Source organism: Plectropomus leopardus, chromosome 24 (genome assembly GCF_008729295.1).
Source record: "Plectropomus leopardus isolate mb chromosome 24, YSFRI_Pleo_2.0, whole genome shotgun sequence".
NCBI classification, from domain to species: Eukaryota; Metazoa; Chordata; class Actinopteri; order Perciformes; family Serranidae; genus Plectropomus; species Plectropomus leopardus.
Window position 1 is genome coordinate 15,080,839 of NC_056486.1, and position 15,312 is coordinate 15,096,150.

The 15,312-nt window shown below is 40.0% G+C and overlaps 1 protein-coding gene across 5 annotated transcripts in view; it reads right to left on the reverse strand.

Moving 5' to 3' along the window:
- Positions 1-12,419: 12,419 nt before the first annotated feature.
- Positions 12,420-15,312, reverse strand: part of nbeal1 (neurobeachin-like 1) — a 55,780-nt gene continuing 52,887 nt past the window's right edge. For 4 of the 5 annotated variants that reach the window (XM_042512934.1, XM_042512933.1, XM_042512932.1 and 1 more), the window contains 3 exons: positions 15,043-15,191; positions 14,217-14,352; positions 12,420-13,268 (listed from right to left, as the gene is read on the reverse strand). In XM_042512934.1, the coding sequence (XP_042368868.1) occupies positions 13,164-13,268; positions 14,217-14,352; positions 15,043-15,191 (390 nt within the window). In that variant the 3' untranslated portion in view covers positions 12,420-13,163. Of the gene's footprint in view, positions 14,353-15,042; positions 15,192-15,312 lie in introns of all 5 variants that reach the window. The other variant, XM_042512931.1, reaches the window with a different exon arrangement.

Sequence of the window (15,312 nt, forward strand, 5' to 3'; positions counted from 1 at the left end):
ACGTCCCACATGTTATATAAGGAGTGTTGTGGCCTATATTTATATCCATTTGGATGTGAAATGTGCAAAATAATGCTGTATTGTAACCATTCATTTATCGGGCTATAACATTGTAAACAACCCTGACGTCCCACATGTTATATAAGGAGTGTTGTGGCCTATATTTAAACTTGGGTATTCCTCTCCAACTGGAAGCTTCTAATTCCTATTTCAACGCCTCAACACGTAACTCTCTCATCTTAAACCCTACTTTGTATACATTTGGTAATTATTATTGCAGTTATCATCTGTTGAAAAGGTAGATCTTGCTTTAAAAGCAGTCAAAGGACAGGAAGTGAAGCTTGTTTTGTTTGTGATTTGATTTATGCTTGTGTTGCACTTTGCTCACAAAATGTTTTTGTTGAATGAAAAACAGCCATCTCACAGAGATGACTAAAGCAAATGCGCCAGAGGCTTCAGTGCAAAAACAAGACGCAGAGATGCTGCCATCCCCTGGCTGCTCAGGTTTGCTCCCTGCACACAACTCTTCCCACACATGATTTTAGAAGAAAACAAAACTTTTCTGCACAGCAGATCACAACAGGAGTGACTGTGTTAGGCTGTGAATGTCCTATCAGACACAGCCTCAGGGGCCCAAAGTGTCATGGGACCCCCTGGCCTTTGCTTGCAAAATGTCACCCAAATTAACACATAACATACAGGGAGAGACTCAAAATGACCACAAAGGTGTGCAAAGGAACTGCAAAATGACACAAAATAAGTACAAAACAGGTAAAACAACTATAGACAGACAAATAACAACCACAAAGATACATAATATGACTAAAAGTGACCCAGAACAACCATAAAAGAACACAAAATTACCCCATGAGACTCAAAAGTACCTAAATAAGACACAAAATCATCTCAAACAGACCCAAATGATTACAATAAAGACACAAAACTACCACCAGGAGACACAAAATTACCTAAATAAGACACAAAATCATCTCAAAAATACCCAAAAGATCACAAAAAGACTTAAAACAACCACAAGAAGAAACAAAATGACTGCAAAAAGATTAAAATATGTACAGAAGCAGGCAAAACAACCAACAAAAATCACAAAAAGATGCATAATGACTGCAATGAGATGGTAAACCAGCACAAATTCTGTGTAACTTGTTGCTACATAGGAGGTGGTGGGGCCCTTTGCATGTCTGTGCCCAGGGGCCATTTGTCTCATAATCTGCCCGTGGTGAGATGATAGGAGGAACCTGGCAGACATCTGTTTCATCAGATCATCCCGGTAATTATGTCAGTAATTCTCCCTGTGATCTTCATGATCATGTCTGTGTGTGTTGCAGACCCCCTACCCGAACACACACTTGGATTGCTTTTCATAATCCCAACAAGCAGATTACACCTCTGTCAGTGAGGTGTCAGTGAGAATTAGATGATGGGAGGGTATTTTGCTTTGACTCCATCTTAGTGAGCATATCTGCCCCTAAACAAACACATAGATACTCCAGATTAAGGCTAATCCTGCGCTCTCTAATCACTATTGTTCTCATGACTGTTATTGTTGAGTGTGCAATCTTGATGACATTTGGCCGTTGTCTATTTTTTCTGTTTTTGCACAAGTGTTAATTTATCGGGGTTAAGCTGGGCCGCAGCATGTGTTTTCAGCATTAGCCGGCACCTATAATCTGAGATATGAGCAAAAACACAAACACCTCCACCAGGATTTAGTAATGCATAGTAGATATAAACAGCCAGAAGCAAAAACAAAGGAACAAAGAGATTATTGTTGACACTTAACTGGCAAAGACACACAATAATTTGGCACCAATACTGAGGGAATATTGCTGAATGCTGAATATTGTTGTTTTGATACTCAGTGTTTTGCACTGCTCGTGGGATATGGTGTGCTGATATGTTCCCACAGGGTTTACCTCAACACTAATCTGGGTGTTTTCTGTTTACCTGCAAGTCTGAACCCAGGGATCTTATATTTGTGCTAATGTCCAAGTGTGCAACAACCCTTTTTATTATGACTCTGATGTATCATTTGTCCTACCCACAGTTATTTTAATTTCTAAAAATAATAATAATAAAAAAATATAGAATTAAAAACATTAAAAATAACATATTTCACTTAATTTTACTTATTGTATAATAAGATGTCTGTTCTTTTTTATGCAAACAGATGTTGGTGCCACTAACGAGAAAACAGCTGCGAAAAAGGAGCCTTTTTGCCTCTGCAGGGATACTTTGGGATTCTTTCCATCGCTGGTTAATTTTCAACTCCATGAGGCCGCCACGTTACACACAACACCAGCGTGAACAGGCCTGAGGACTGACACTTGTACTCTTATTAGGTTGTCTTGGAAGTTTTCATCTCAGTGGGACTTATTAGCTCAATGGTGATGCTGTAGACTACATGTAGCTTATAGGTTTATGTACGTTATCATGTTCATTTCATTTTGCAAAAGGCAGAAAATCTTCTGTTTTATGGCACATGGTAGCAAAATTGGACAGAGATAAATAAAGTGCTGATACAGTGATCAGCAAAGAGGAAAATGTACCTAAAGTTGAAGAAACCATGTTCCCAAAGATTTTTTTCTTAACCTATGAAAGAATGGTTATGGAACAAGCACAAGAAAATATATTTTTACCATGTTTAGTGCTTGTTGTTGCCAGATCCTTACACAACAAAGCTGCTTTTGACTGTGTAAACACCATACATACAGATGAGCGTACCACAGGGGTCAGCTCAGAACCAAAGGTTTTCCACTTTAACCGCTATGAAGCACAAAACTCTCTTTCAGGCTTCAAAGCCTCCACACATGCAGCTTTAGCTTTTAACACCTCCATGATTGCTGCTCACTTAAAACAAGTGTGATTATGACCCAGTGCCTTGCTGTTTCTGTAAGCCACACACAGATGAAAGGTCTCAGTGGGTAAATGCCTGCATACATGCTCTCAAACACAAACGGACTCAACTCAGAACCCACATGTTCAAAGACAAATCACTTTAGGATTGCAGCTTTAGTGGAATATGTACAAATACTATTGCAATTAACATTAGAGCTGCAGGTAATAATTATGCTTGTTTTCAATTAATTGTTTTGTCTATAAAATATCAACAAATTATGAGAAATTGTTCTTTGAAACACATGTAGTATAAGCTGATGCAGTATGCTTATTTTTCTTCAGTATGGTTGATGATTTTTTTCCTTTAAATATATGGTCTCCACTCTCCACAGATCAATTTTTTGGACCCGTTAAGGCCAGAGATTTCAAAAAAAAAAAAAAAAAAAAAAAAAAAATCACAGTGGATTAGTATTATTTTGTTTTTGTTTTAATTTTTTTTTTTTTTTTTTTAAAACCTCCTTTATTTTGAATACAGCAGATTCGGAGGGCTGCACAAATATTGTATGTCTGACCGAATTATAATAGATCCATGTGTCTGACATGTACAATAAGAGGATATTTGATTTTAGCAAATACAACACTGACCTCTGCTGGCAGAAGAGAAAAACTGCAAAAAAAAAAAAAAATAAATAAATAAAAAAATAAAATAAAATAAAATAAAATAAAATAAAATAAAATAAAATAAAATAAAATATTAATTTAAAAAAAGCAGCAGTCCTCCAATGCGAAAGTCCGCTCTTAAAAAAGGTAACAAGTGGCTAAATCGGACTACAGATTTCACCAGAATACATCCATGGACTACAGTGTTTGTCGGGGACGTCAGACGTCATTATACCGGACACAGAAACATATTAAATTCACATGTGCCCGCCTTTACAGCTTTACAGCAACAGCCACGCTAGATTTATAAGTTTATAATATTTTTCAATTGTGTTTTAACGTGTTTTTACGGTGAAGTTGAACGATTTGGGGGTGATGACGTTTACATCGTGCGACCAAGATGTAGTTCATTTATATCCTTAAAATAGCTTTTCACTTTTGAGTTCATTTACGCTTTAAAACACAGAAAAGCAGGGGTTAATCTATGAAGATTATCATGCTGGACAAAACGTGTACGTATCATACACTTGTGTCCGTCACAGAGCTTAGTTTTTGGCGATAATCAAAAATCACATTCAAAAATGATGGTTGCTAACTTCCTGGTTAGCCTACAAAAATACGTCATCGCAGGGGCTCGCACGTGCGTGCTTAAAGTTTACAATGAGGGTGCGCCTGAGTTTTATCTGATTTACAATAAAGCATTCTCTATGAGCTGTGTGACAATCTATCCCTAAATAATCCATAAAGACAATTTAATTTAAATTGTGTGTATGTTACTACACATAGATACAGCAGGAGGACTCAGAGATAAAATATAATTCACCGCCTCTTTCATCAACAGTATCTTGAGATGTTAACATTGCTAAATTCAGGATAGAGTAGACAAACATTACAGTAACAAGTAATTTAATAATAACTTAAATTCCTACCTACGACCTCGTCTTTATGTCTACAATACTCACAAAGTCCAGCAATAACATCAACCCCCCCACCTAAAGAAACATTAGTGTCCTCCGCAGTTACTATCTGTTCACATCTGTTGTAATCCTCACTCCCCATCCAAGTTCACAAATATCGATTGATTGTAGTGCCATTCACCTTCAAAATATTTACAATCCCGGAAAACAGGATATGTACAGTAAAAAAAGATGTAAAGGAAAAGTCGCTGCTGTTATTTCAGCGTTGTGTTCAAACCTTTATCAGGTCAGATCTGAGGCCAAAGTGCATCAAATATCAGTTATCATGAAGCAATGGGAGTTGCAGAGTAATCAATTATGTCATTCCAAGTGTTATATATCAGAGGTTTATGACAGAGACAGTGATATATTAACGGGTGGCCTGTAGTTTCTGTGAGTTTATCTCTGCGGTGTCAGGTAAGCAACACATGAACGAACACAGTATCTTGGTTTACAGCCACTTAAAGAGTTCAGGGAAAGTGGAAAGAATTTTGCAGCAGTTTATTCTGATTTGTTTATTCTGTTGTTTACAGGATGCTGAAGTTCGTGCTGCTGTTCCTGACGCTGTCAGGTAAGATCTCACAAATATCTGTTTCTTCATACATTATTCCTGAGGTGGTTATTTGATGGCAGACTGCTTGGAGGTTCTCATGAGCCACTTTCGCAAAAAAAAAAAAAAAAAAAAAAAAAAAAAAATCAATTCAGACATCGCAACAAAATGAGTTTTGAGTTTGTTCCTATGATCATGAAAAAAAATCAAAGTCTGAATTAAAAAATACCCTATGTTGAGATAATTAAACATCTTGAGAAAAAAAAACATTATGTTTTCCTGATCATTTTTTAAATTATTTCTCATACAAAAAATAAAACATAACAAAAAATATAGTAAAAATGTCTATCGAGCCTATGAAATAATTTTGCCTCCAGTGTCCTCCATTACCATATAATCATTGATTTATTTGGAGAGTATAAAAAAAATTCAATTGCTAATTTTAGGGAATTTTTGAGAACATATTATTCGAGTTAATTATTTGGCCACTTGTCATAATTAATTTAGGTTTTGTGGTTCGTTGCCTCAGCACTAAACCTGTTAAGCTGCAAACAGCAACGTAATCAGAGCAACTGGTCTGTGCGGAAATGAGACTTTGACCGCTATTGATTTATTACACTGTTAAAGAAAAGCCTACATATTATTCTGGCACAATTGTAAATCATTAATGTAAAGGGCCAAACAGTCATTTATCTGTCAACTAACAAGGCTTTTTGTTGAAGCAGCAAGGAAGTCTAAGGTTGTGTATTCACCACACTCACTAGTTTGTCTCTCTCTGTATGTGAGCATCGGTGCATGCACTGATGGCTGCAAGATTTGCATTCATTTTGCTGTTTTTTTTAAAAAAAAATAAATGCAGGTCCTTGGTGTAATTGTAAATAAGTGAACCCTCTCAACCTGCAGAGAGAAGACCAAAAACTGCTAACTGTAAAAAATAAACATTACTCTCATTACTCACAGGGCTCCAAGCTCTCCCACTTGCAGTCCCTGGAAGTTTGCAGGAAGCATCTTCCACCTACCAGCTCCCTGATGGCTTCCGACAAGGTACTGAGCCCTCCAGGAGATTCCTTGTTGACCTCAACACCGGCCTGGTGAAGGAATACATCAGTGAGATGGAGAGGAGAGTGGGTCAGTGTATAATCACAGCTCCGCCATCATCATATTATACTTTGGATTCTTCTAAAACTTTGATTTATGACAAAGTGCCGGAAAAACTAATGACATTCCCATCACCTTAAGCTGAACTTTGTTTAGTGCTAATTAGCAAATGTTAACATGCTCACATGCTGAACTAAGTCGGCGAACATAGTAAACCTGGTAAACATCAACATCCTAACGTCCACACTGTGAGCTTCTTAGCATCGTTAAAAACCCTGTTGTCGTCTTTTTTTAAATGTATTCACAGTACTTATGTTTAAATAAGCCTATATTAGCCTATCTGATGACTTTTCTTTCTTCCAGTCCCTGTTGATGTTCCAGCACAGAAGATCGGGGATGGATGGATCCGGGTGGAGGAACCTGCTGATCCTTATCTCCCAGATGGTTTCAGACAGGGAACAGAGCCCCAAATGTCTATCCCAGATGGCTTCAGACAGGGAACAGAGCCCCAAATGTCTATCCCAGATGGTTTCAGACAGGGAACAGAGCCCCAAATGTCTATCCCCGATGGTTTCAGACAGGGAACAGAGCCCCAGATGTCTATCCCAGATGGTTTCAGACAGGGAACAGAGCCCCAGATGTCTATCCCAGATGGTTTCAGACAGGGAACTGAGCCCATGAGGTCAATCCCAGATGGTTTCAGACAGGGAACCGAACCCCAAATGTCAATTCCAGATGGTTTCAGACAGGGAACCGAACCCCAAATGTCAATTCCAGATGGTTTCAGACAGGGAACCGAACCCCAAATGTCTATCCCAGATGGTTTCAGACAGGGAACCGAACCCCAGATGTCTATCCCTGATGGTTTCAGACAGGGAACCGAGCCCATAATGTCTATCCCAGATGGTTTCAGACAGGGAACCGAACCCCAGATGTCTATCCCTGATGGTTTCAGACAGGGAACCGAGCCCATAATGTCTATGCCAGATGATTTCAGACAGGAAACCGAACCCATGAGATTTGTCCCAGATGGTTTCAGACAGGAGACCGAACCCATTAGGTTTGTCCCAGATGCTTTCAGACAGGGAACTGAGCCCATGATGTCTGCCTTTGATGACCTTAGGCTAGGAGAAGAACCTAATATGGCTATGCCAGCTGGTTTCAGACAGGGAACTGAGCCCCAGATGTCTATCCCAGATGGTTTCAGACAGGGAACCGAGCCCATGAGGTCAATCCCAGATGGTTTCAGACAGGGAACAGAACCCATTCTTACAATCCCTGAGGGCTTTAGACAGGGAACAGAGCGCTCCACATCTGGGCTCCAAACAAAGACATTGGCATGTAAGGGGGAGGTCATCAATGGAAACTGCTATGATTTCAACCCCACGCCGCTGGCTTTCGAAGACGCGCAGGTTCGACACATTACATCTAACATTGCAATCATAGACAAGAATGATTCTGCATAAATGAATGCACGTCACAAATACTTTTTTTCATTTCAAAGACCTGCTCACATTAAAAGTCTGTGTTCGTGGCTCTACAAATTAAATCTCACACTTTTCTGTGTCCTTTGTCTCCAGGCTTTATGCAGAGCTCGCGCCCCAAACGCTGAGCTTGCATCTGTAACAACTAGCAATCTGCATTCCCGCCTGGTCTCCCTGGTGACCAAGGGTGGCGAGAGCAACCCTGCGTTGACTTGGCTGGGAGGCACGGTCAAGGCAAGTTCCTCTCGGCAACAGTCAACCACCTGCAGTTAGAACAATGTTCTGGAAAATTACCTCGCATCACCATTATTATGAAGGTTGTTAGAGTGCAGCAGTGTGGTTCTGTGCTGTGGCACAGTAAAGAGGCCAAGGAGAGTGCCATCAGATATGTTATCAACGGGACAGATAGTGTTATTCTTCCGTTGGTAAAACATTGAGCTTTGAACTTTTATTTTGAAATGCTACATCTGTTCCAATGGTAAGCAATGCCAGAAAGAACAAACTGCACAAGTAAAATCCTACTTATGCAATGATTCAACAGCGCTGCAAATTTAATAATGAATAAAATCATTGACAGGGCATTTCTCTGATGATACTTTCGTACTTTTACTTCAAATGCAGTGTTTTTATGGGGTGTTATTGATACTTTTACTTTAGTAAATGATCTAAATACTTCCCCCATCCCTGTATATGGTAACATGTTAAGTGTCTGTTTTTTTAAGCTTATATGCACGCATATTTTTAATATACTTTATGTGTTGGTGTTCCACACCTCAGAACCAGCAGGCTTCATGGGTAGACGGGTCTGAGTGGAGTTACAGCGACTGGATGCCCGGTCACCCCAACATTCACACTGACAAACGTGTGTGTGTTGAGATGTTCCAGATAGGTAAGAACACACTCCAGACACATGTTAACACACAAAATCAGCATTTCCCAGAAAAGTGCAACTTTAAAAAGTCACACTTTTAGGTTATGAACTATAAACCCCTTAACACTGCTTGTGTTCTTTCAAAAAAAAAAATGGGGAAGATGGCAATGAGCAACATTAGAAAAAATGACCTAAAAATGGGCAAAAATTTTGCAAAAAGTAGAAAGGAATAATCCCTGAAAATAAAGATGGGGTAGAAAAAAACAACAACAAAATACAAGAATATGACTTGAAAAGAAAAATGCTTAAAAAAAATGTAATAATTTTTTTTTATTATGATACTAGAAGTGTAGTTCTCTGGATTTTTCCCTAGCTTTTAAAAAAATAGCTTTCTAAATCTATTAATTTCTTGCAATTTGTATGACATTTCTTACTAAGACGCTCATTGCCTTTTTCGCCAGGTTTTTGAGAGAAATCAAACCAAATTGCTCAGGGTTCAAAGGTTTAAATTTATTTTGCAAGTCATCTGAATGGAAGACAAGAAAAGTGCTGTATATTTCAGTTTCAAAGGGTTAATTAACAAACACAGATAACTGTCTGGCCATGCTAAGGATAGTTTGATAAGATCAAATATTAATTTGAATGAAGGAATCTTTGCCCTGTGGCACTAAGGGCAACCCAGCTATCTGCTTAGACATATTTCCTTATTGTTCTGTCCCTTTGGCACAATTATGCAACACTTTAGATCACTTTAACAGCAGCAATACTGTAATGTCATATTTTCACAAGGTTCTTTTTATATTTATTGAATATCCCAACGCTTTTGTTGCTCTGCATCTTTGTCAAGAGTAAACACACACTTATTACTCTTGATGAAGGTCCAGAGGGAGGGGCACGGTATAATCAATAAATTGTAATGCTGAGCAAGAGCATTGTCTTCTTTTCAAGATAAAATGTTCCTGGAAACACTCTTAGGGATGAGTTTCACATTAAGTGAGCAAAGATACATTTTTTACATACCTGTCCCCTCCTTTTCTGCAGATGAGAGCTGGTGGACGGCTGCCGATTGTGAACTGAAGAGAGCTTCCATCTGCTCGTACCAGATCACTGCATGAAAAGCACAGAGAAACACAACATAAGAGGGACCCTTTCTTGATTTGTTTCCTCTTAAAAGTCTGGTTTCCATTAGTTTGGGATACCATTGACTGCATTAATTTGAATCTCCTCGAATAAAAGTCAGCATATTACATCTGTGCATCTGCTGTTTCATACCTGTGCACAAAACTGACATGAAAAAATGAAGACATTTTTACCTTTGCAATTGTGGCCACTCTTCACTCCTCTCTTCTTTAGGCAGAAAAGATCTCAAACAGACCACAATCCATACAAAAACATTTAAATTTAGACAAGACTTTAATGATCATTTTCCACTTGTGTATACAAAGCAGTTTATACAGATTAGGGAGCCAAGTTAAAACAATTTGTTACAATTTAGTACCTGGAAAGTGCAAAAGTACATTTCAAATACGCTGAAATAAAAATCATGCTGTACATTATATACTGTATTCATAAATAATCACAGATATACACACATCCATTTGGTGACAGTCACAGAGAATGTTGCTAAGACACTAAACTTTGATTTTGCTTTGAAATCCTATATTCTTGGTTCCTGTTGAAACTGTGGAGGTTTAACATCTGGAATGCTGCTTTTGTTTGATTTTTACGCTAAAGTCGGGACGATAAGCTTCAGTATTGACAGAAACCTAGCTCTATGTTAACACCACACTGGGATAAAGGCACTCCGTTTGTTGAAGTCGTGGAACAACTCAAACAGTGGTCTTTTGTCTGAATGACGAATGTGGATGAACAAAAAAAAACAATTTATGCACCCTTCACAGAAATCTCATGAAGAAGGACACAGATTGGTCTTTGCACACCTTCTCACTGTGACATTTAAATAAAAACTAAATACAAAATCATGTTGAACCAAAAAAAAAAAGAACCGCTAGAGCAACCCTGTGTCCAATGCCGAACCCATGAGCCGAAACAATCAAGGGCTGCCGTGGTTCACAGAATCAGAGACAACGTATCAACAGAATTTGGCTATAAAAAATACAACATGCATCACTTGCATGTTCTCAAACACACACACACACACACACACACACACACACACACACACACACACTCAGTCAGACACACACACACAGGTATGGTGCAAAAATATAAATCACGCAGTCTCATCCACAGGAACTTCATACTGTGGCTTTTTTTTGTGTGATTCGGATATAACAGAGTAAAGAAATCACATTCACACATTTGAACACGTCTTTTCAAGCGACCAAAACAAAACAAGGCGTGCGAACCTTCTTGATGCCCCGTTAAAGAAAAACTCCTCTGAAATCAGTCACTTCATAATGAGCAGGAAGGAAAATGAGATGTAAAAAAAAAAAAACTAAGGATGATAGTTTGAGGCAATGTAAAGGAGAAGGGAGGGAGTTTAGGTACATTTACTGTACACAGTTAAGCTATAGGAAGACTGGAGATAGAGGGCCGGCAGAGCAACCGAAACAAAACAGAAAAAACAGGAAGAAAGCATCGACAGCCACCCGACGAGGGAGCTGTATTGCTGTTAACACTGACATCTCAAAAAGCCCTTGAGGATTCTTCTTTCCTTCTTTTGCAGGTGTCTGAACAGTCAGAACAGTTAAAATATGCCATCCCGGTGTCTGTATTCACGAAATAAAGTGTGATTTTTAAAAACTGCTACTTTTACTCATAAATAAACATGGATTCAAGTAACTTAAAAACATTCGATGAAGTGTAATGTGACTTTAAAGTCTCTGTGATAAATTCACACGGAAGCGTCTTGTGTTTGAGAATGTAGTGTTTTGCCTGTAGTTAGAATATTTTCTTTTACAAAACTATATCTTAAATGATATGCCAACATTAGAGGGATAGTTGCGATATTTTGAAGAGGGGCTGTATGACATACTTATGCATAGTCAGTGTGTTTCATACAATAGATGTCACGTCCTTATTTTGGAGAAGCAGGCTGGAGTCTGACACGGGAGATACGCTATGAACTGCTTTGGATGGGGGACAATAGCAAAGTGTCTTTTCAGGGTTCCCACACACTTTCATGGACAAAACTTTAAACTTTTTCATGACTTTTTAGTGACAAATCATAAAGTTTTCGTTCCATAAAAGCATCAATGTTTGTCACTTGCAACTTGTGACTTGACATAGGACGTCCCTTGATGCAGCTATTGTGCATCGCAATGTCGATGCCGTCAGACAGCAATTTAACATCACTGAACACAGGAGCTGTTGGTCTACTGCTGCCTTAATCTGTTATTTTGTTTGTGTTGTTGTGAGATTTTAGCGTTTAAAAGGCGTTGTTAGGACTCGTGAAAGTTACACAAGACAAAACAACAGTTCGAGACATTGGTAGACCAGCAGCTCATGTGTTCAGCAAGCTTAAATTACTGTTTTTCTGTCTGGCGGCTTTGATGAAAACGTAAATGGGGAAAAGCAGTACATGCTTAGCTCCTTAGCCTCTGTGTCCGCACTTCTGCCTGCTTCTCCAAACTGGCCCCCAGTTTGAAGAAGCAGGCAGAAGTGCTCACTGACATCTTCTGTGCTGACTATAAGTGCCTCATACAACCCCACTTAAAAAAAAACAAATTATCCCTTAAAAGACAGACACTACAGATGTTTCTAGAACAAAACAAGTTAGCTATATCAAAGCATAAAAGAAAAAAAAAAAAAAACGACTTCTCCATCACTGTATCTGCTACCTAATCTCATCATGGACCAAAAATGCCATGCATATGAACAGATGCAAAGTTGCTGGGCACATGCATAAATCTGTCAAAAAAAAAACCCCCCAAACATCCCAAAGAAAAACAATGATAACAAAGAAATCAACAACAGAAAAACAAAGAAAAATGACACACACTCAAACACACACGCATTTATATATAAAAACGCATAGGAAAAGGCAGAGAGTTTGGTCTTGTGAGTGATGGAGCCGTCCTACTGCATAAGGCTGCTGTGTGGCAGCTTTGAGGCAACCATGAAAAGTCTCCTACAGAGCACGGGCCCGCCTGTCTGCACCGAAGGCAAACTAAGGGGGGACAAAAAAAAGGCCACTTGAAACTATATTTTGACATAGAGCATGGCAATACCCTGCTCATGCACACGCACACACACACACACACACACACACACACAGAGAGAGGAGCAGACAGCTGACCGATCCTGTCAAATTGAAGCTGAGCAGGTCAGAGAAGGCGCCTGCTAATGAAACATTAGGCTGAATGTGCATGTCAAAATGAGGATGACGAGCAGAGGGGTGAAGAGCCGTGCTATTTGGGAGTGGTTGGTAGTGGTGTGGTGGTGCTGGGACTGGTGCTGCTTCTGGATTTGAACCACAGCGCCAGCGCCGTACGCTCAATCCGAAGCAGGAATACACACACAAAAAAAAAACACATAACACATGCAGACATTGTGATGCTCAGTGCTCTAACACCCCGAAACACCACCCATGAAACTGCGGAAAAGAGGCGGAGGAAGTGCTCCTCAGACAGAATGAAGCAGACTGTTTGGTGATTGACAGGTATGGAGGATGACAGGAATGTGCGTGGAGGGGAAGGTTGAGGGCTCGGGGTACTGGGGTGGGTTCAGCTGTGGTCGTGCTGGGTGTTGTACACCGTCTCCCCCGAGGAGATCTGGGTCAGTCCTTTTCTGGAGCCCCACAGCTTCCGCGTGATCTGGCCCGAACGCATCTGAGAAGAGTGGAGGAAGAGGAGGAGGAAGTGGGATGGAAGAGAGGGGGGGGGGAGAGTGGGGAAAGAAAAAGCGTGAAGTCAAAGGAAACGGGGGAAAAAAAGGAGGAAGGATATGATTCATGAGTGATTGATTAGTTCATTGGAGATCGACCGACTGTGAAAAGGAATAAATCAAAGCTTGATTCACTTTGGTGAGAAAAGATGAAAAGCAGAAAGGTGCGATGATTCACATCAAACTACTCCGACTGTATCGACCTCCGGCATCTACGCTACCGCACTATTTACATTATCAAAACATTTAAAGTCTATCTTGGCGTGAGATTACTAGTTTGCATTATTAGATTGTGGCTACACTGTTAATATGGCTTGAGTTTGCAGAAGCGTTTTAGTCTGTTTCACAGCATATTTGTTATAGAGTACACTCAAACACCTAACATAATGACACTTCAGGTAAACAGCAGGGCATGGGGGTTATCCCACGTCAACGGCCAAATCAAGTCAAATGTTGCACAGATGCAAAATAGTTTGAAAACTCAGAATGAGGTAAGCACAAACAGTAGTTTTCATGTCACAGTTGTGGTTCTAGTGGCCGCTGCGTCTGCTCAGCTGTGTGCTGAAGGAATGTGTTCAACCTGCCGATGTGAATGTGTGTTTGGGAGGAGTGACTGTGGGCGACAACCATCCCTGAGAAGGAGAGGTGACTGTGGGTTCAAAGGTGATATGTGCAGGAGGTTTTTATCTGTGTGTGTGTGGATCTGCAGCAATGGGGAAGGACTAGAGCCGCTGGGGTTTATGGGAGCTGGAGGTGGGGCTGAACACCAGCTGGTCGCGCTGATGCAGCAGGCGGGTGGGCGAGCGAGCTCGAAGCGGGGCCAGCAGGGGGGAGGCCATGAGCGGCGATCCCTCCAGGCTCTGAGCGATGTAGTTCCTCAGCGAGTTTTTTACCTCCGCCGGCTTGCCCACGCCCACGATGATCAGCTTGCCGTCCTCCAGGCCCACCAGGACGTGGCTCTGCTCCTTGGTGACCGAGACGCAACGCACCGGCACCCTCATGGCCATGGGCTCCGCACACAGAGACAGACTGCATGAAGAAAATAATTATTTCTTCAAAATCTGCATGCGCAAAGCCTGCTCTTCAACTTTTGCCGTTTAACAGGGTTCCCACACATTTTCATGGACACAATTTTTTTTTTTTTTTACTTCAAACATAATTTCAGCATTCCACTTAATGTCTTTAAGGACAGTCAGGAATTTAAAAATACACAATGATAATTTGTGTTTTCACAGTTGCCGGCTGGGATAAATGGTGTAATTTGGTGATTTGTAAAGAAAACGTGCCTTTCAAAAATTTAACAAAAACAAACAAAATAACAAAAAAAAAAAAAAAAACCCTGAGTTTTTAGGTTTTCTATGAAGAAACACTAAAAAATTTGAAAGAAAAAAAAAGAAAACATGCCCTCCAAACCCGTTTTCTTCAAAAAAATAAAAAAGCCATTTTTACTTTTAAAAAAAAACAAAGCTTGGTTTTTACAAAAGGCAGAAGAAAACTTCCCCTTCAAATCTGCAGGCCTCTGACTATATATCACTATTGTGTTACATCGGTCTAATTTAATTTATTACACACGACATGTTTCTATCATTTTTCCAAAACTTTCAATGATTCTACTCGATCCATGGCTTTTCCAGGTTTTTCATGACCGTGGGAACCCTGGTTTGACTCAAATATGGCAGTCCAATCTAATATTAAGTTGGAAGATGTGCGGGAGTTTACCTGTAGAGGTCACGGATGGACAGGTATCCCTGCTCGCTGCCGATGACTACGTACTCCCCTGAAACACACATATCAGTCACCTGCTCCTTCAGAGGCTCGCTGCAGAGGTGCTTCCCATTCACAGAGTAAAGGTGGAGGGCGTTTTTATCCTAAGGAGAGAAAATAAAACACCTCTGAAGCGCTTTCTCACAAACCCATGTTTGAAGGGCTGCAGCTGAAACATTTGAACTTGATACTTTCATACAAACTGTGCAATAGCAAACAAACACG